We start from the raw sequence: 20,428 nt of genomic DNA on the forward strand, positions 1-20,428 counted from the left end.
CGAGGCGGCGGAGCTTTACACGCGGATCCTCCGCGTGCGCGACCTGCGGCGCTGCTGGCGGCGCCACCTGCGGCCGCGCGACCTCTCGCTGGCGGCGGCGGCGGAGGCGGAGGAGGATGTGGATGATGATGATGATGAGGAGGCCGTGGCGGCGGAGCTGGGCTGCGCGGCGGAGACGGCGGCGGAGCTGCGCGCCGTGTGCAGGTGGGCACCCCCGCGCCTCCGCGCTGTGTCCAGAGGGGAAGGGGCCGGGAGGCGGCTGGGGGGCCGCGGGCGGTCACGCACGGGCCTGTGCCCCCTTGGCGGCTCTAGGTTGTGCCGGCGAGGCCCGCGCTCACCCCGCTGCCCCCCAAATCCCTGCACAGGGGTAGGGTTGGGGAAGGGAAACCTTCGTCCTGTTCCAGCCTGGCTCCCGCGTGTCCTTGGCTTGTTTTTTTTTTGCACGGCGGTGGGCGGCAGGCCAATGCCAAAGAAGGGGCAGAACAGTCCAGGGACTAAAGCAACAGGAGCTAACAAGCTAAAGCAGAAATTAGATTAACTGTTGGAATCATCTCGTCTTACTCGACCTGCAAGAAAAGCCAGGTTTTGCCCCAAAAGTCCTGCAGAAAGCATCTCATTTGGTAGTTTGTGTATAGCTCGTTCCTAAGAAGGGCACAGCAGGCTGCTGCTGTCTGTAGTTTTGGGTGTGTTTGCCCCTTGGCTACTGTCATCTCAAAGGCACTGAAGTGTTTGCCGCATATTTCAAGTACAAGATGAAACTTCTTCACCTTCACATACCACATAGAATAAGCTTAATCTTATATGTGAACCAAGAAATGAAAATCTGTGCAGTAGGTAGTGTTACACCATACATTGAGCTCTCCTTGATGAGTTTTCCTTGTGTGGCCTACGTGTATGACACATACAAAGCGGTGCAGATGTTGTGCTGTGGATACATCCTCCTAGATATTTTCAGAGTTATAACCCAAACAATGGGATGATTATACATCAGACCGAATTGCAGCAACATTATGATATTGTGACAAAGCCAGTAATAATAAAGTTAGTAAACTTAGTATGTCACTGGAAAAAGTTTGATTGATAATTGTTATTTATTTAAATAATGATGATGCCKCAGGAGAAGGAGAAAGAAGTGGAAATAACATTGCTTTGACATAAGGCAAGGAACAAGTAGAAGTACTAGTAGAAGGTTAAGAGCTCTGAATTCGGTGACTGAGCCTGCAGCAGAGTGATGTTTCCAATAGTGAGAGCTTAATAAACCATTCAGAAGTTGAGACTTTCAGAGGTACAGAAGAAGGCAGAAAGAAATCACCACTTGCTGGATTTTTTTCTTGCCTTTCTTGCCTTGCCTGGAGGAAAAATTTTACCACATGTTCTTGGTGCTTCTAATGCTAGATTAACTAAACTAGTCTTCAGCTGTCACTGTTCTGGTGACTGGGATTGTGTTGTATGCTGTTCCATTTTTTACCACTGCTAGGCTTGCTAAAAGCGGAGGCTGACATTTACGTTAAAAAAGATGTAGATATTCCGATGTGGCAGCGACTGTGGGAATTATTCCATAAGGTTCTTCAGGGTAGGTGTAGTCCCTGATTGCTCCTTTCCTGCAATTGACTCTTTTTAGTAATGCTGCTGCTTGATCATATCTGTTGCTATTTTTGCTTGAATGTTGGTCTGATTTTTCTCTGCTTTGTTTACTCTTTGCTTCCCTCACTTCAGTTTCTCTTCTGCTTCCTTCCATCTGTTTGTGCTACACTTTGTCTGCTGTATATTCTTGCTGTTGAGTATGTTGTGAAAAGTGCTGTCTGATGAAAAGATTTGGGGAGAAAAAAATGATAGATGATCTATTGGAGGAATGAACAGGTCATCTGGCAGCTGCCTGCTGGCTTTGCAGGCGAATGAAGATAAAGCTACACATCCTGGTGTGACCTTTCCCCCGTGCAGGCTAGAAATCCCAATCCCTAATCTCCATGTGCTTTTGCTTTTCAGGCTAAATAGTCCTAGTCTCCTGAATCTCTCTTTATACAGCCCAGTCTCAAATCACTGTCTCCGATCACTTTCACTTGTCTGTTCTRTGCTGTCTGTATTCTTCCTAGAAGCAGTGGCACTATTCTGCACTATTCCAAGATCTGTTCCATGGAGCCTCCGGGTCACATTTAGTGTTGATGTGAATGTGGTTTCTGTGCACTGAAGTGCAGGAATCCTTGATGTAAAAGCTTATTTTTTGCCTGTGAGTTACAGCCAAATTATAGCAGATTTCCCCTGGACAGAAGAGAGATASGACATGGTGGATGTTCTCCTTGGATATGCTTTAAAAAAACAATGTCACTGGATTATGGGAATCTTTCTTAAAGTCAGGATTAAGTTTTTGAATAGAAAGTCTTGGTTAGAATGTATATGGCATAATACACATGGAAGTGTTCTTGATAAAGGATCTTCCAGTGAGAAGAAATAAAGTTGAACTTGCTATATGTCCCAACAGGCTGTGATTGAGGCAATGATTTCTTTTTTTCCTTTGTGAAGACAAAACAGAATACAGGAAACTAAGAAAAATTCCTTATTTGCTCATTTGGGTCTGAATTGGTAAGAATGTTGTTCTGTTTGCTTGTTATTCTCTTTTGCCTTCTGAGTGGTTTGTTGCATACATGTAGGACAGGCTTAGGCTCAGATCAGTGTGGATTTTAGGCAGGTCAAGGGAGGTGAGGTTTACAGGTACTTTATTCCACTTCAGCCCTAATTCACCTTCTTGTTTTATTAGAAGGGGTAGTTGTAAATATCTCTAGGGATGTGTTATAAAGCTGCATTAAGCTAGCATTAGCGTCTTAACGTATTAGTATTTAGCGTCTTGCAGTATTAGTGTCTTAAAGGTGATGAAAGTACTGCCCTTAAAATATACGCAATATAAAGGGTAATGTAAAYGCTATATTTGTTGTTTACCAGGGAAACATAAGGCAAAATATTAAAGCACCTTCTAAGTAAGTTTCTGAAAACTGAGAAGGTTGATTGGGGTGCTTATTCTGAGAGAAGTTAAGTCATGGTAATTAAATGCTTCAGTAGCAGTCTATTTCTTAGTTCAAATTTTTCTCAAATTTGCCTTTAGTTTATTTATTTCTWACCTTAAAATATCCAATTCTATGATTCTTCTTGCTTGAAGAGTTCTCTTTGCATTCTTTGCTCAAGTGAGACCTTCAAATGTTAGAATCATAGAATTGTTATGGTTGAAAAGACATTAAAGATTGAGTCCAACCATAAAATGTTGTTCCTCATTTTTTTACAGTTCCTCAGTTTTTTACAGTTCACCTTAGTGTCTGTTAAGTATTTTGGCTAACATCTTTACCTTTTTTTTTTTTTTTGCCTTTGCATAGTTGAATACACTGGTAGTTGTTTATGGGRTTACACTAGTAGTTTTTAACAGGATGTTCTCTGCAGGATCGCCATGGAATCCCGTGCTTGTGGTTGTCAGGAGTGAGTTATGTCTGGTTTCAGATTTTGTGTCATGTACAGTTTAATGTGTTGCATGTAAGAAACCGATGCATCATCTTGGTTTCAGAAGGGATTGGCATGTATTTTTCAATTGGAAAACCACAGGGTCACAGACCAAGTGTTAGTGGTGTGGTTCTGTTGACCTCAGTGGTTACTCTGGAGGGACACTGCTGCACCTTATGGAAAGAGCCTTCCAAGGGTTTGATGTTGTGTTATGATGAGGTAGAGCATAAATTATTACATGCACAGAAGGCTGTGAATCATTTAGAGTTCTGAGTTTCCAGAGACAGAATTTTCTGTGTCTGGCTTCTCTAGAGTCTGTGGGGCTTCTCAAGGATCCAGTGGGAGTTTTGACTTGTCCCAGCTGTAGTTCTGTCCTTGCAAGGCAGGGAGGCAAATATSCTACCTTCTGTGTTGCATCGTGCCTGCCTGGAGCTGCTTGTTAGGAAACCATAGGGCTGGAGTGTGGTGGGACTGTGCAGGTAGTGCAGCCAGAAGTGTCAGGTGCGCTCCAGGGCAGTGCCCTATGGAAAGGAGAGGACAAGGGAGCACTGCTGCTAGTGCATACGGTGAACTGGGGAATCGCATCTTTGGTGCAAGTGAGGCTTCATTACAGGAGGTAACTTACACTCTCACATCCTGCAGATAACCGGCTGCTCTTTAAATGAACATAGATGCCTGCGAAATGTCAGGTCTGAAGTGAAGGGGCAGGGAGACTTAGATAAAAAAGTGTGAGTGATCTGGTGGGGGGCAGGTGACCACAGAACAGGGTACTGTGGGTCCATTACCCAGCATGGGCTACACATTACTGAACTAATTTGTTGGTTCGTATCACTAATCTGCACTGAATGGAGGTTAGTAGCCCCATCTAAGGGTCTGCTCCCTGTACCCTGTGCTCACATGCCTCTCCGCTCTGTTAGTTACTCTTCAGCACAGTTCGGTTTGTGCTTGATTTAGGGTTTAATTAACTGCCTTTAGTTCCTCAAGTGGGAATCTAAGAGTAAGATTGATTCTCCTTTTTTAACTAGCTTAAAAGGTTTCTCCATTTGGAATAAAATTCTAAATTGCATCTTCATTCACGTTAAGAATGATGTTGGTATAGTCACTTTAGGTTATTGTTGCAGCCAAAAGGTTGCTCTACACACCCTTCCTACATTGTGCAGTGATTTGCACTGGGCTAAAAAATTCTAGTTAGTTTCAGTTTGTATTGGTTGAGTTCTGTGCAAACATGTGAACAAGAAGGAGAAAAAAGATCAGAAGGTGAAAAAAGGAAGTGCAAGGGTACAAGGAAGGTTAGTCCTGTCACTTTTGCATAAGCCTTGTCTTATTTTTAAAAGTATGGTATAAATTATTGTCTTAACTTAGTAAATTTATTTGCAAATGAAGTGGCTTTGCCTATTCTTATTGTGCTGTGTTTGTACCCAGTAAGAGTGCTACCTTGCTGTGCAGATTGMTGAGGTTACTGCTTCTTTTGTCAGATTAATCTGTTTTCCCATGTATCATCAGAAATTTGCAGTAGATAGGCTAGATTTGAGGGAGACAAGTGTTTCTGCAACATAGAATGTGTTTGTCACATGTTTTGAACTGGCCTGGTTACACATTTGTAAGGAGTTCTGCTTGGTGAGACAGAATGCAAAGTAAAGATAAAATTTGCTCTGTGCATCTTACTGATTATAATTACGAAAAATGTTTAATGTAAGATTTGTTCATTGTTCTAGTGTTGATATGTTGATGCCTCCTGATGAAGAAAAGGACCCAGAAGTGATTCCTGAAGACAGCACTCTACTAACTCTTCGGTATGTTGTTAAGGTATCCTATCAAAACCCTGGTTTAAAAACAAACCCATGTAATAACTAAAGTGTGGCTTATCACAGGTCACTTTCAAGGTAGTAGTGTGCCTTCTGAAACAGTTTTCCAGAAATACTCTGAGGTCAAAAACCCCTTCTCTTGATGGGATAATTGGTATTAGCCTTCTGCTTTAACATTACTTAGGAATGTTTTGGTGAGAAGTGCAGAATATACTGTGTTTTTCCAAAGTGGTTGCTGTATACTGGAAGACCTGGGGAATCTTTCAGTACACGACATTGGGGAGTTCTGATGCTAGGTGCCTCTGAAATGGCATCTAGATTTGGAGCATGGTGAAGGGAACTTCACGAAAGGATATAAGGGAGATTCCCCAAAAGCCTGGTTTTACAAGACTRTAAGCTCTTACTTCTACTGGCATGGAGTATCACTAGGAGTGAGTGAGTTGTGTTCAAGCTAGTTTTGTATCTGTCCCTATTCTTAGTGGAATTCGTTAATTTTACCAGTTCCTTTCCATAGTTTGAGCCGTGTTACAACTATGTTACTTATTGAGCTCTGTACTTAAACATGGCCAATTCAGCCTTTTTTTTCCACCTCACTTTTATTGGCCTTGAATTACAGTTCTTTTGCAATTAATGTAAAATAGTGTGTGCTAAGGCTGTGATCAGGGTCAGTTTTGTTGTTATTGAAAAGTTACAGCAAGTTCTCAGGATGAAAGGACTTGTGCTGGAAATTAAAGTGAGTTCRGTATATAGTGGTTAAATGTATTTATTACCAATGCCTTGAGGTTGGAAAGGTGTATTTTTTTCATCTTGTTTTATATTTGAACAGGAGTTGAATAGCTCTAAACTGAGAGAAATAACTGAAACAGATTCCTCATAAGTAGCAATTTTTTTTTCTAGGAGAGCCTGTTTGGATGAGGTTTTATTKTTTTTCTGGACAAATGTTGTAAGGCTGGCTAATAATTTGTGTGACCCTTTGAAGAACCGGGAGGACCAGGTTTACTTCAAGTCCAGAGTATCACAACATTGTTGTCATGCTAGGACTGACAGAAGCTTTGCTCTTTGAAAATCTTCATAGAGATTAGCTGTTAGTGCGTAAAGCTATTTAATGTATTTTTTTCCCTGTGTTCCTGCCCTTCAGAATTAGAAAGAAGGCGCTAGAAAGGCGAGAAGAAACCATAATTGTAGATCGGGCTTGCAGACAAGAGACACTTGCTTATGAGATGGTAAGATTACTGTCAACTGAGAGGATTCACCACCATTCAGTGCAGCCAATAAAGAACCTCTGATTGATGCTGCTTTTAAAAATTCTACCCCACCTCCTCCCCCCTCTTTTTTTTTTTTTTCCCCCTGTTTTTTATCTCCCTCCCTCTTTCTTGTGAATCTGTATGTTGTTTATGGAGACTGAGTTGCAGGTAATGATTAGGAATTAGAGAGACCATACAGAAAGATAGTACACACTAACATTTTAGGGACAGCARCTCCTCTTTTACAGTCTATTTGTGCTAAATGTAGCTTGGAGGAACTCTGGTTCATTACTGCTCTACTAGTTATTTACTACTAGAGCAGTGTATAGGGGGTGCAGCATACTACATATAAGGTGAACATACTGTGGGACTAGGCAAAATACTTGTGTCTTTGCTCCTAGAGTTCTCTTTTGGAATCTAAGCTGTCAGGTATAAATGGTTGTGGTCTTGGTTCTACAGAGCTGAAAAAAGAAGACAGTAGAGGCATGTTGATGGTAACTTCCTAATTCTGAGCTGCATGTTTCTGAACCACTCTGTGGTAAGAGTTAAGTGATTAACCCCTCAAAAATCATTTTGTTGTTTTTTTAAGAAGTCTTCAAAACCAGTAAGGTTAGATATCCTAGATAAAAAAAAATAAAATAAAAAAAAAAGTTCTTAAATGCACAGTTCCTGAAGTCCATGGCTTGAGTGGGGAATACACAAACTGCTGTAAAAGGTGGAAATAGAGTGAAGGACATCGTTTTTGACTGCTATATGCTTTTCCCTTATAGTTTCCTGATCTGCCATGTACAATCACATTTCAACAGTCTGGAGTCCCAGGCTTAGGTTTTCAGTGAATAACGTCTTATTTCTACTTCTAAAGAACAATCATAGGGGACATTACCGCTTTCTTCAAGGAAGCTGTGGTGTCCAATTTTTGTGCCAGAGATATGGTCAAGCTGTATGACATAAGATGTGAACAGTAACCAATGTGAGCTTGGAATGTGTTCACACTAGGAAAGGGATGCAGAAGGATAGAGTACTTGCATTTCTGCACTGATACCAAACAGCAGTACACACATCTGCTCTTAAGTTTGAAGAACACTTTGTGCTTGTGAGAAGTGTTTTTTGCAACCAGCATTCTCTCTTGTTGAAATAATAGGAGACTGTTACTGTCAGAGAAAAGTACTCACCCTCATCTTCACAGCTGGAGCTATGTCTTAAACAAAGTAGGATGCAAATGCTTTAAGTTCTTTTCTGAAATATAGCTCTGTGGCAGACAGTACTGGATTTGGGGTTTGGGTGTTGAAAAAAATGAGACCTCGAACTAGATCCAGCTTCTTTAGTAGCAGACAGTGTTGCATTAGCTTCTAATAACCTCACCMTGTGGCTAGTTTCTAGGTCAGAGTTGTGATCCTCTTTTTGATGTGAAAGCATCCAAAGGGTGCTTCCAAGTGAAGCAGTAGAAATTGATTGCAGCTGGGTTCCACCAGGGCAGAGACATGGCTAGCTGCCTCTGATTCCTGGAAATAACTCAGTTACTCCAGAGCTGATGAATGGAGTAATTGTAGCAGTTTATCACCTCACTATCCTCCAAGAGCTAGCCTGTGGTCAATTCAGAAGGCTACCCAAAGACAGAGTTGAAAAGGAAACATTAGAACAGAGTTTATCAAACTTTTATCTAGGGGATAGATTAGCAGTTGCCAGTATGATGTGTATGCATATCTTTATTTTTGCAGGAGTCTCATGCAATTGGAAAGAGACCAGATGATCCAGTAGATCTAGTTGAGGAGGGAGAGCTGCTTTTGACTCTGAATATCTTCTATCCTGTCATATTTCAGAAGGTTGGTACTGAATTCTCTGCATTGTATTCTGATGCTGTTTGCATACTTAGTTAGTTRCTTGGGGATGCAAGTCATTAAAATCACTAAGACCACTGAAAGAATGTGTTATTACACAAAGAAAGCCTTTAAATGATGGTAACTTTTTAAGCTCATGTTAGAATATGGCTTTCATTGTCTGTAAGTGGTATACAGAAATAAATTCTTGTAATAATTACTCAGCCGTTACTTGATTTCACAGGAGGCTCAAAATGTGTAACACATGAAAAATAAAAGTCCCTTTCTGAATATGAAATAAGTTTGCTTGAGCTTCCTCTCTTTTTTGTACTTTCTTGTGGGGAATATAGCTTTTGGGCTTCAATAAACTCCCTAATTGTCCTAAAAAMGACTGAAGCAAGATGCTGTTTGTGATCTTGTGTCTTGTGGTGCTGCCAATGACTCCAAGTGGTCCTGAGGAGCAGTTCTGAAGGTTTTTTGCTGTTGTTTATGTTTCTTTTTTGAAGCTGATGAACTGCTTGGTGCTTACTTGTTTGTTTGATTGTTTTCGACTCTGTCTGTAGCATAAAGATCACAAGCCCTATCAGACGGTCCTTGTACTKGGCAGTCAGAACCTCACTGAGCTGAGAGACTCTATCTCCTGCGTTAGTGACCTCCAGATAGGTGGCGAGTTCAGCAGTCAGCCAGATCAAGCACCAGAGCACATCAGCAAGGTAACAGCTTGTACTTTTAAAGCCCTGCATGAATAAGGAAATTGGAGAACATACCAAAGAGAGGGAGAGAGGCATCCTTTTCAGCACTAAGTTCAGGTTGCTTGACTTTGATTGTGGGCTTCACCAAAACTAACTATTTTCTGGTAACATTGCCATGCTGACCCGTTTTGAACATCCTTGGTGGTGTGTCAAGTGCTATCACTGGAAAATAATGCTGGTAGCAGTAAGTTCTTGTGTGAGTATATGTCTGTGGACAGAGTTATGTTGAAATATGCTCTAAAGTGCGGGGATTAATAGAAAACCAAAGGTTCACCATCTCACATTAACTTACATACTTTGCTTTGCAGGTGGTTGCTAAGCAAAAGGAATAATGGAGATCATATTCMCTGTGTTCTCCCCTTACTGTTCCTTTTGGGTGGATCCATGGAAAGGACCCAGTTTGTTTATAACATGAAAAAAYCACTCCTCCTTGTTTAAGAAAATARAAAGACATCCCAAGTGTTAGTCTTTTCTCTTGGGCAGAAGTAAATGGAAGAGTATGAACAAACCTTTCCACTGCTGTCTAGTCAAACACTAGTTGATTAGTTCTGAGTTTCAAGGTTCAACTCTCCCTGGTTATGCAGAGAGAATATGTGAGTTGTAAAAGAGGGTTGAGATTTGGCTTTCTGACCCACATGAAGGCTGGCCTGCCATGAAGGGTTGATGCTGAGCAGTGTGTATTAATTGTAGTCGTTAGCTTCAACCATGACTCTAAATTTACAACTTTCAGGGGGATGCTGGCTTGGTATGTGCAAAGTCTTTGTGATAAAATTTGCATGTTGTTTTAGCAGGATAGTAATTTAGTAGGATTTGCTTCCTTCCAGTCCAAAGGAGAAGCAGCTAGAAGTATATTAGACTTTCCAAGCAGAAAAACAACTTCTGAATAATTTAAGTGTCTGAGAGGCAGATTTAGATCTGATTAGTGTTCCTGAACTACACAGAAGAGGGTATTTAACCCTAGATAACAAAAAGAGACAACCAAAAGTTACTTTCTAGTGTTGCCCCTGGTCTCAGTGCAGGTGGCATATATAGGTATGCAAAAGTGTCATGTTCCTGTTTTTACAGATTAGGTGCCTTGTTAGCTGAAATGTAGAGGGTAAGAGAGGCTGTTCTTAATTTTAGTTTATGTAAATAGGTTTAACTTATGTTCCTGTTATGCTTTTTTTGTTTGTTTTTATCAGCCTTTGTTTCTGTGCAAAGCTGGGTCCTGGATCTTTTATGCAGAGACTACTATTACTGGGATTCCCTGGAAAAGTGTAAGGGAGAATCCCTGCTTGCAGGCTGAAGGATTATGCAGGGCTTGAGAGGAAGAAATGTCTTCAAGGCATGTTTCTGGCCACCATTCATCAGGAAATACCTGAGTGGAATTCCCAAGAAGTTTATAACAGTGCTTCCTGTGACCTTCTTTTCCCTCTAGCAGGCGGCAATTGTCTGAGGTTCAGGGGAACTTTTAAGCATTGATTAGCTCAAAACTGTGTGACCCTCAGAGGTTGGTAAGGAGCTGCCAGAGTGCAGCAGTGTTTAGGGTTTATAGTTAAGAGGAGGGTAACAGTGTAGAGTCTGAACAAATCTTGGGGGAAAATGCATTCCTAACACGGTGCCTCTGTGCTGTGCTCTACGATCACGAATTCAGCCTGTGGCCACAGTGTCTGCATGCTCTACATGCTCTGGCTTTTGCCACCTTAGAGCTCAAATCTGAAGAAGATCCCTTTGCACATTTGAGCTATATTAATGAGGAATAAATTGGTCTAGTACTTAAGTACCCAGTTGGCTGGGGCTTTCTAATTTGATTGTTTAGTCTGCTGATTCCTCAGTCTGCAGCCTGTAAAATAATTCGTGTTCCCTTGTCTGTTGCCTGTTTCTTCTCTGCCTTTTTTGTTCCTCTGCAAACGGTTAGTGTACAGAGGCTGCTTCCAGGTAGACACCTCCTGATGAGGTACCTCCTGATGAGCCTCATCAGTATGCTTTGACTTAATGAACATATAGCGATCCCTCTGAGTTATGGACCTCCAATGAGGTAACTGTCACTGTGTAGGGATGGAAGGGAAAACAAGCTACTTTATCTTCTCCAGGCAGTATCTGTGTCATTTGCCTGGTTTCTCTTCTGTTGGTTACTTAATGGTAGCCATCACTTTTGTGTAAGCTTGTACATATTGTAATTGGAGAGGAGGTGTAGAACCTGGATCCACCTTGCCTTGTTAGATAATCCTGTCAAGATCTGATTTCATGCACATCGGTGACAAACATGATCAAAATCCTCTTGAGTTCCACAGCTGAGAGGTTTGTTCAAGTTTGTTTCATATAATCAAAGAAAATACCATTTTTTAAAGTGCTGGTATATACTTAACAGATAAGTTGTTTTTGTCAGAGGTAAACAGTGCTCTGTTCTTCAAAATGCAATTGAAAATATGGGAAAATTTGTATTTTGGAACTGTTTTTAGGAGTTCAAATTTACATGTGCTAAATGTATTTTAGCATCACTTGATATATTATAAATCTGCATGTACAGTATATGCAGAACGTCTAAGAAACAGTTTGTACAGAAAAATTCCCCTTTAAAATAGTTCCGGATGGATTCAATCAATGTCACTAAACTTCCAGTTACTTCTAGTTGCTGTGGAAGGCAAYTTTCCCTTTTCCCTATTCAGGATGRATCTGCATTGTGGCTATATCATTTTTGTGATGCAAGTTACTGTATTTTTACTATTATTTTTCCTCAGCAAAATGCAATAATCAAAGAGTATGGTTTCTTGCTTGCTTTTACTTCTTGTTCTGAGGCTTCTCCTTGCTTTAAGATTCTGTGAATGGTGACATTTCCTGCCTCATCTAAAATGTTTGCAAAGCCCTCTGCAAGACTTGTGTTTAGTTTGATAACATATTCTGTAAGGTAGCCTCAGTCTTGAGGAAATTATGGAATAAACCCAAACAGATTCTTTCTGTATATCATGAAGAACTTGGAAGAGCACATTTCAGAGGTGAAATTTACATGTATTAAAAACACAGCCTTTTCCCAAGGAAAATTGTTTCCATAAAACTATTTTGACAACAGCAATAAAAAGTAGAAATTATGGGAAACAGATGTTTGCCTTAGGTTACCAGTGACTTTTGTTTTAGAAGTTAAATTGTAGCTGTATTTATGTTTTTTTTTTCTGTTTTGTATGTCATGTTAAACTGTTTTGCTTCTTGCTACTGTTTCGCAACTTTTTTTAAGTTCCAAAAGTACATATAGTTAATATTATTTCAAAATACATTTTGTCTCTAGTTTTTAGTTTTAGTAGAAGACAAATCTCTGAATGTTGTTGTGCAACAGTGTAGATGGATGAAAAGAGTCATACTTGGTTGTGTTGTCTCATATTTTGTGAGGTTGCAGGTGCCTAGGAAACTGCTTTTTAATACAAGATTATTACACAGGCCTACACAGCTGATGGCTCTACTGTAGAGTTTAATGCATGTATGGAGGATACTAAAGGGTTAACTCCATTTCTTGAGATGATTCAGAGTCAGATGCATCCAGGCACTGCTGATGAGTGCCATAAAATGCAAATTATCATTGAGACAAAAGATGAGTACAAGCACCCTGTCTACATGTGAAAGTTGTGTTATTAGGGATGCATTTTGACAGATGGTGGAATTCTTTTTGAGACCCCGGAAAAGGGRTGATTCAACCTGCTGAATTTGAATTGTGGCCCTGTTTACATGGAAATAGCTAGGGACTTGCTCCCATGTGGTGAAGCAAGGGAAGCTCCCTTGCTTCACTGGTTGGTAGGAGAAAGTGTGGAAAGGGACAAACCAGCCAGAATTTCCTGTAATCCCAGCACGTGGTGACCTGACCTTGAGTCCTTGTGTGTAACGTTTGTGGACTTTTTTTTTTTTTTTTTTTTTTGCAGGGCGGCATTGAGGGGGACTGTGGTTTACAGTCACTTAATTCTTGCGATTTTTTTTGTGTTTTGATAGAAATCTGTAAATGGGAATAGGAATAGTAATGAGAGAACCAATAAAACAGATATTGGCTTAAGCACAACATCAACCTTGTTGTGGCACCAGCATCTAAAACTAGTGGTGCAGACCTTCTCCTATAAACTTAAAGAATGATTTTTTTTAATGTAATTTGGATACCTGAAGTGCACATTCTTGGAATGTTTTTGTTATGTTTTTAGTGTTTAGTCTAGCATAACACTAATGTGGACTTCACTTCCTCTCTCCTTCTCTTTCAGGATCTCTACAAATCTGCCTTCTTTTATTTTGAAGGCATCTTTTATAATGATAAAAGATCCCCAGAGTGCAGAGATCTTAGCAGGTATGATATATATACATTAATGAGAGGAAACCGTTAGAGAAGGAAAATCTAGCCTTTTTTTTTAAAAAAAAAAATATATATATATATATCTGTGGTGTTTTTAGGACTAGTAAATACAGTATATGAAGTTGGAGTAGACTTCATAGGCTTTCTGTTAACGGTTAATAGATTTTTTAGTAGATGTTGATTTTTAACTTTTTAACTGCCCCTTCCTTTTYGAAAATAGGAAGTGTTTTGCTCTGTTGTGATAAGAGTTTACAGAGAGGAAGACACTAGCCAGTCTATATTAGCTTTTTAAATGACACCATGACGGTCACCAAAAAACTTGCCTGTGAGGTCAACTCTGTACTGTGTAGGGCTGTTATTTTCCTCAGTCTAAAGAATGTGCTAAATGTCCTCATGTGAAGTCAGCAAGGAGAYTGACCACTGAGAAGAAAAAATCTGAGAGGTCATTCAGGAGAGTCCAGGATTTCATGTATTTGGAGCTGTAGCTCCTGCTACCATATATTGTTAGGAGCTATGGGCTTTTTGACAGGCTGGTGAGATGTAGGCAATGGAGATGTTAGAAGAGGCGGAGCGGGAGAGCCCTGTGTTTGAACCTGGTGCCGGGTTCCTGGACTTGGTGTATGGCTGGGAGCAACGCGTGATTTTGCTCCTCCTCCTCTTTCTGTCATGAGTGATAATAACCCTCACGGAAAAGATTGTTATCACACACATGTTTTTACAACGTGGCCTTCCTTTCCTTCCCTTTCAGAACAATCATYGAGTGGTCAGAATCTCACGACAGAGGCTACGGAAACCTTCAGTCTGCAAAGATGGAAGATTACACATTTAATGATTTGTCACTCAGAATTGGCTTTCCCTACCTTTTCTGCCACCAAGGGAATTGTGAGCACATTGTCATTATCACAGATATAAGGTAAGCTGCTGCTTTGTGAGAGGCCTCTGGTCACTGAAGGCAGGCCTTCTGTGAAAGAAGTTCAGACATTGTGTTGAAAAATTGTTAGAATAACGTGAAGGTTATCCAGCTGCGTTCTGCAGACTTTATAACAGATTTGATTATGTACACATGTGACTGTCTTGGCAGAAAATAGTGATCTTTCTTGCCCTTTTTTTGTATAAACATTGTAATTTGTTTGGTATAAAAGTACTGCTTTCCAACTAGCATGGGATGAGTGCAGTTTGGGGAGGATAGTGCCAATGTGAAAGCACGTTCTGTGCAAAGCAAGTACGTGGCACATCCGCAGGCTGGTTGTGGAGCACTGTGCTGGCAGCACCGCTGGCTCCTGGGCACTYCCAAAGATGAGCACGGCCAAAATAAGGCATAGGTGTCACGGGGAGATGATCTCCGAATTATGACCCTCTAAACATTGTCCTAGTTTTGCATATGTACTGTTAGTCTGTGTAGGAGATGCAAGTTTAAAGTTTAAGTGCTCTGAATTCTATCTTGCTTGAATGCCCGAAGTAGGTGTTCTGCCTACTTCTGAGTTACTAATACAAATTAAATTTGTTCCTCATTATAAAATCTGAGGATGTAACAGTCAGAGCTCTGGGATGTTATCTCTGTTAGGAGATACCAAACAGAAGAGTCGTCATAGTTTGCACTAAATCATGCTTTTGTCTTTGATGCCTGTACATATGTTCAGATTAATTCAAATGTGGCTGTATCTTTATTTTGTCTTTTATTTTTCCCCCAAGGCTTATTCACCAYGATGACTGCCTAGACAGGAACCTGTATCCCTTGCTGATAAAGAAGCACTGGTTATGTACTAGAAAGTGCTTTGTATGCAAAATGTACACAGCCAGGTATGCTATRTCCTTCTAAGATGTCTTCTTTACAAAATCTTTCTGGTGCCTCTACTAACTTAGAAAATGAAAGCTCTGTAGATTTCCAATATGATAAGCAAATAACCTCTACCCCAAATTTTTAATGTCAGAATATGATCTCAAGCTGATTTAATAGTCAGATTTTCAGGCTGGTTCTCCACCCTTAGCCCTGGAAAGTGCCTCTTGCTGAAAGTATTAACTGTGAGATGGCTTGGGATGATTCAAAAAAAAAAAGGGGGGGGGGGGTTTTCTCTGCGTACACAGAGCTAGGCTCATGGTCAGTTTCTTACTTTAGAAAATGTTGCTCCTTGGGAGAAAATGCTCCATTTTCCCTGCTGACGGGATGTATGATTCAAATTCCTCTGCCAGAAGCCTTTTATGAAACCCAGTRTATATATAGAGGGGAGCTTGGACCTGTGCAACTTGAAACCTGTCATTTTTGCTGTGTTGTTTTGTAGGACCTGTAGCTTCCCCCCTTCCTTGGTGGGAGTTGGTGACCCCTGGGCCAGGCAGTGAAGGAGCTCGGAGGTGCACAGTGGTGCACGGTGGCTGCCACGAGCAGCCTGCTCCTGCACGGCAGATCTCCTGCGGTTAGGAGTGCAGAAAGGGAACCATGTGCTCTCCCTCTCCTGGTGTTTGGCAGTGAGAAACTCGGATCCTTCGGGCTTATCCAGGCTCCCTGGTTCCGCTCTGTTCTAGATAACTTACAGCCAGGGGCGCCCGATGACCCTCTTCCTGCAGGGCAGCTTGCACTCCAGCCTAGTCTGCCGGGACGGTCATGCTCTTTTATCCCGCTCTCTTGGCCTTGGCATGCCTGGATCCGGGCAGGGAACCGTGTTCCGTGGTGGTGGGTGCCGAGGTGCCTGCGCGCACTGCGGCGCGTGGCCGTGCGAGGAGCTGGAGCAGGTCTGGGGGCACGGGCAGTGCCTGCCGGCGTGATGTGAATGTGTTAAACCAAAGCTGGGGTTCGGCACGGAGCCTGTGTGAGGGGCTGCTAAACCGCGCCTAGGCAGAGCTGCATTGGCTGCCTGTCCTGCAGCCCTACCCTGTGCAGAGAGTGTCTCCAGTGAGCGAGGCCTGGAGCCGCCCAGTCCCTGCGCGCTGCCACAGGGTGTCTGGGGACGTGGCGGCCCCCTTGCGCGGCGGGCTCTGTGTGCGCCTGTGTGTGTGTGTGTGCGCACACGTGTGTGCGCCTGTGTGCGCTTCACTGCTCGCTCAGTGTTCCTGCCCCCTCGGCTTCCGCGTGCGCCCGGCTCGGGCGCAGCATGCTCACCCATCTGTTCCCTACCACAGGTTCTTCTTTGAGGGGAGCCAGATGCATCTCGGATGGCTTTGATTACAGCAGGGTGGATGGGAGCATCCAGGGAACTCTTCTGTTTGGTACTCTGGTAGCAGCYGGGTTTGAGGAGTTCATGGAAAAGCCTCTGTGTTGGGATGGACACAGACTGGGAGTGGGGTTCGGGAAGAGGCRTCAGGACGGGTGGGATCCAATCTGCTCTGCTCTGCGGCTGATGCTCCTGTGTCTGGCTTTCAGTAAAGTGTTTCTCTTGTGTCTGTTCTGTGGAAAACACTTGTATTTTGCCACCTGCAGGTGGGTGACCAACCAAGACAGCCTGGCACCAGAGGATCCTTGTTTCTTCTGCGATGTCTGTTTTCGAATGCTCCACTATGACGTGGAAGGCAACAAACTGGGGGAATTTCTCGCATACCCTTATGTCGACCCTGGGATCTTCAACTAGAGCCGACGTGGGACTCGGTGAGCCAGGAGGGACTCAGTGAGAGGAATCGGGGGCTCTGCAGCGGCTGGAGCCCCCAGGCAGCTCCCGGCTTGGCTGGTGGCAGCCCCTGCTTTGGYGCCTCCGCCCTGGCTTGGAAGGAGCCCTTTGCACTCGGACCCGGCTCCTTATTCTGCCTTTCTGACCGGGAAGTGGAAGTGTGACTGTAAAAGGTGTTAAAGAGGTTAGTATGGAAAGAATGTGCTCACACATGCACTGGTTTTTAATAAAGTTCACTTTCTCATATGCTTTGTCTACAGTGTGGCAGTTTGGGAGATTGCAGCCTTTGAAAATCARTGTGTTTAATGAGTGCCCTAGGAAAGCAGTTAATTTCTGAGGAAACTGCGCGTTGAAGGAGGCTTCRCCGAGCCTTCAGTTCTCTTCACCGAGACCTCCGAGGATGAGAGCATTGGCCTCTTGCCTTGAGACCCCGGGGAGAGGCCAGATTCCCTCCAGGCGCCTTCCCGCAGGCAGAGGAGCCCTGTCTGCGAACCTGGGGTCCTTGCCTTGAGGCTGAGCAGTGACCCAGTGAAGGGCGGTCACGTCCTGCCCTTCAGATAGCTTGGTCCCGTGTTTGCCTTGTACGCGTGTTTAGTGTGTTCCTCTTTCTTAGCAGCCCTCTGTTTGTTGTCCTGAGCCTTGTTTTTATTACAGTGTGGCAGTTTGTACTTGCTCTGATAAGTTGATGTTATGCTGAAGCACTGCTCGCCACAGTTGTCTCTTGCTTTTTGAAGCTGTCTGTGATCCAGAGCAGCTCAGTGAGATCTCTCTTGTTTGGGTTACCCAGTGACACTATGTACTTTTTCTGTACAGACTTGATGCTTTTCTCCCCGCCAAAAAAAAGTGCGTGGTGTAAAAGACATCTCACTGTGATAACCTTCATCTAGAGTCTCATCTGGTAGTGTCTTGTGACCACAGATCAAGCAGATGGCTGTTTGGTTATTCTAGATGTCTGGGAGCAAAAGTGGGACTGCTTTCCAGTGGTATGTTAACTGTTGTGTTTGTATATTGCTGTTTTGTCTGTTTTTACAAGAACTAGAGAACATAGAAAACCACATCACCTTGAGCTCAGTTAGGTTGCGTTCTGCTTACTTCGGAAACAAGCAGGGAACTTGCAGCGGCTCTTAAAGCTGAAAACAGGGCCTTAGGGTAGAGCCAGGGTAGCTTTTCCCCTGTGTCCTTCAGGAGTCTGTGGACAAACGAGTCCTGTGCCCCACACAGATGTTACTGCAGGTTAATTTGAGAGGASGGATGAGCCCACACTGGGAATAAACTACACACAAATGTGTTCAGTTGTCCTGCTGCGTTGTTTGTGCTTCTTGTTCTCATGGTCACAGCCTTTCATGTTTTCACAGTTGCTGTCCGGGCGTTGAGCGTGCGGCGGTGGCAGGAGCGGCCGTGTTGGAGGGATCCTTGGGCCTCTTGTCGAGCCGGCCGGCTCTGCGCTCGGGGCCGGCTCTGCGCTCGGGGCCGGCTGTGCGCTCGGGGCCGGCTGCCCGTGCGCCCGGCCCCGGTGCTGCCCGGTGCCCTCGCGGTGCTGCCCGGTGGCGCTCGGTGCCGCGCGTGCTGCCCGCCCCGCCGCACAGGGGATTTTGAGCAGTATCCACATGAAATTGTAAGGACCCTGCCTGCTGGCAACCACARTTTTGCTCTGAAAGAAAAACCGGTAGCCTGCAGTAAAACAAAACAAAGATTCACAGACTGGTTGAGGTTGGAAGGGACCTCTAGAGATCAYCYAGTCCAACYCYCTGCTYCAGCAGGGACACCCAGAGCACGGGGCACAGGGCRGCATCCAGGCGGATTGGGAAGATCTCCAGAGWAGGAGACTCCACAGCCTCCYTGGGCAGCCTGTGCCAGGGCTCTGGCACCCCCAMAGGGAAGAAGCTYTTCCTCACATGGAGGTGGGACTGCCTGTGCTTCAACTTGTACCCACTGCCCCTTGTCCTGTGAGAGTGCCACCACTCACACTCTCACTGTGCCACCAGTGAGAGTTYGGCCCCTTCCTCCCTACACTCTCCCCTCAGGTACTTGTAGGTACTGGTCAGATCCCCTTTCAGCCTTCTTGGCCACGAGGGCACTGCTGCCTCATGGTTAAGTTGTTGCCCACCGGAACTCTGTGGTCCCTCTCTGCAGAGCTGTTCCCCAGCCGTGCTCACATTCCTTGGCTTTCTAGCAGGTCACATTTGGGGGCACATCTAACGCACTYGAGTGATAAAACATTGCGCAGCCCTGCTGAGTTGCTTGAGGTAAATCTAGCCTTGTTTGTGGGAGTCACGTCCGTGGAAACTAACCCTGCTGTGAGTTTGTGTGCAGCAGCCGTTGGTGCCCCGCAGGTGGTGCCGGCGGGAGCCGTTCCCTACCGCCAGAGAGCAGGGAACAGCAGCCAGCCGGGGCAGGGAACGCCTGGGGAGCYGCTTGGCTGCGGTTGCCGGTGTACRAGGAAGCTTCGCCCTGGCCTCACGGCACAGGACACAGGCCCAGAGTTGTTGGGGATGAAGGAGTGACGACCATCATATGCAGCCCCAGTGAGAATTCCTACCTCCTGCTTTCCCTGGAGAACGTCCCTGGAGAAGTGTGTGCTCTTCCTTTCCCGGGGCAGTGAATGCGTTTTGTGACACGCAGGCTGTAGGGGCGGGCGGCAGCGCCGAGGGCCGTGCAGCAGCGGAGGCCTCCGGGAGGGAACTTGACGGGAGCCGCCCCGGCCGCTGCTGTCCGGGCCCGGCTGGCCGCGCCGGCAGTGACTGCAGCCTGTCGAGGTTCACTACGCAGGCGCCTGCCGTTGTGGTGCACAAATACATATTGATCGTGCCTGTGAGGAGCCTTGCAGGCAGCAAGGCCCGCTGTTCTGTCCCTAACTAACTACTCGCATGTTGTTTCCCCCTGAAGGAGAGGAGGGGGCAAAGATCTTCCTTTATGCACAATCTAACTATATTGATACAAACTAATTTTTTTTTTCCATGCTTAGGTTTAACTTCCAGTGTAAATACAGACTTTAATATTTTAGTATTCAGTAACCTTTTACAGGCTGCGGCTTGAGCCTTGAGGTTCCACGGCAGCTGTCCTACAAGGTGTGTGGCTGGGCGCGGGGGGGTTTGGCAGGGAGCCAGCTCCGGCAGTTTTGTGCTTGCAGGATATGGATCGGTGGAACAGGGGCCTATCCAGCATCACTTGTGTCTGCGTTGTTAGCAACTGCCAACCCCAAAGTGTTCTCCTAAGCTSCAAAACCAGGCAGGTTTTACTGAGTAGCAACTGGACGAGGGCACGGAATGCACCCTGAGCAAGTTTGCAGATGACACCAAGCTGGGTGGAGTGGCCGACACTCCGGAYGGCTKYGCTGCCATCCAGAGGGACCTGGACAGGCTGGAGAGTTGGGCAGAGAGGAACCTCCTGAGGTTCAACAAGGACAAGTGCAGGGTCCTGCACCTGGG

The 20,428-nt window shown here is 44.4% G+C and overlaps 1 protein-coding gene across 1 annotated transcript in view; it reads left to right on the forward strand.

Annotated features, from left to right (window-relative positions):
- The window catches only part of SNAPC3 (small nuclear RNA activating complex polypeptide 3), a 19,305-nt gene extending 1,174 nt beyond the window's left edge, over positions 1 to 18,131 (forward strand). Inside the window, exons 2-10 of the mRNA XM_026052742.1 lie at positions 5 to 204; positions 5,199 to 5,276; positions 6,427 to 6,511; positions 8,251 to 8,355; positions 8,913 to 9,062; positions 13,316 to 13,398; positions 14,153 to 14,317; positions 15,097 to 15,204; positions 16,817 to 18,131. Of these exons, the coding sequence (XP_025908527.1) occupies positions 5 to 204; positions 5,199 to 5,276; positions 6,427 to 6,511; positions 8,251 to 8,355; positions 8,913 to 9,062; positions 13,316 to 13,398; positions 14,153 to 14,317; positions 15,097 to 15,204; positions 16,817 to 16,964 (1,122 nt within the window). The 3' untranslated portion in view covers positions 16,965 to 18,131. The remainder of the gene's footprint in view (positions 1 to 4; positions 205 to 5,198; positions 5,277 to 6,426; positions 6,512 to 8,250; positions 8,356 to 8,912; positions 9,063 to 13,315; positions 13,399 to 14,152; positions 14,318 to 15,096; positions 15,205 to 16,816) is intronic.
- Positions 18,132 to 20,428: the final 2,297 nt, after the last annotated feature.

This window comes from Nothoprocta perdicaria, unplaced genomic scaffold, assembly GCF_003342845.1.
Source record: "Nothoprocta perdicaria isolate Ctin4 unplaced genomic scaffold, notPer1 scaffold_90, whole genome shotgun sequence".
Lineage (NCBI taxonomy): Eukaryota > Metazoa > Chordata > Aves > Tinamiformes > Tinamidae > Nothoprocta > Nothoprocta perdicaria.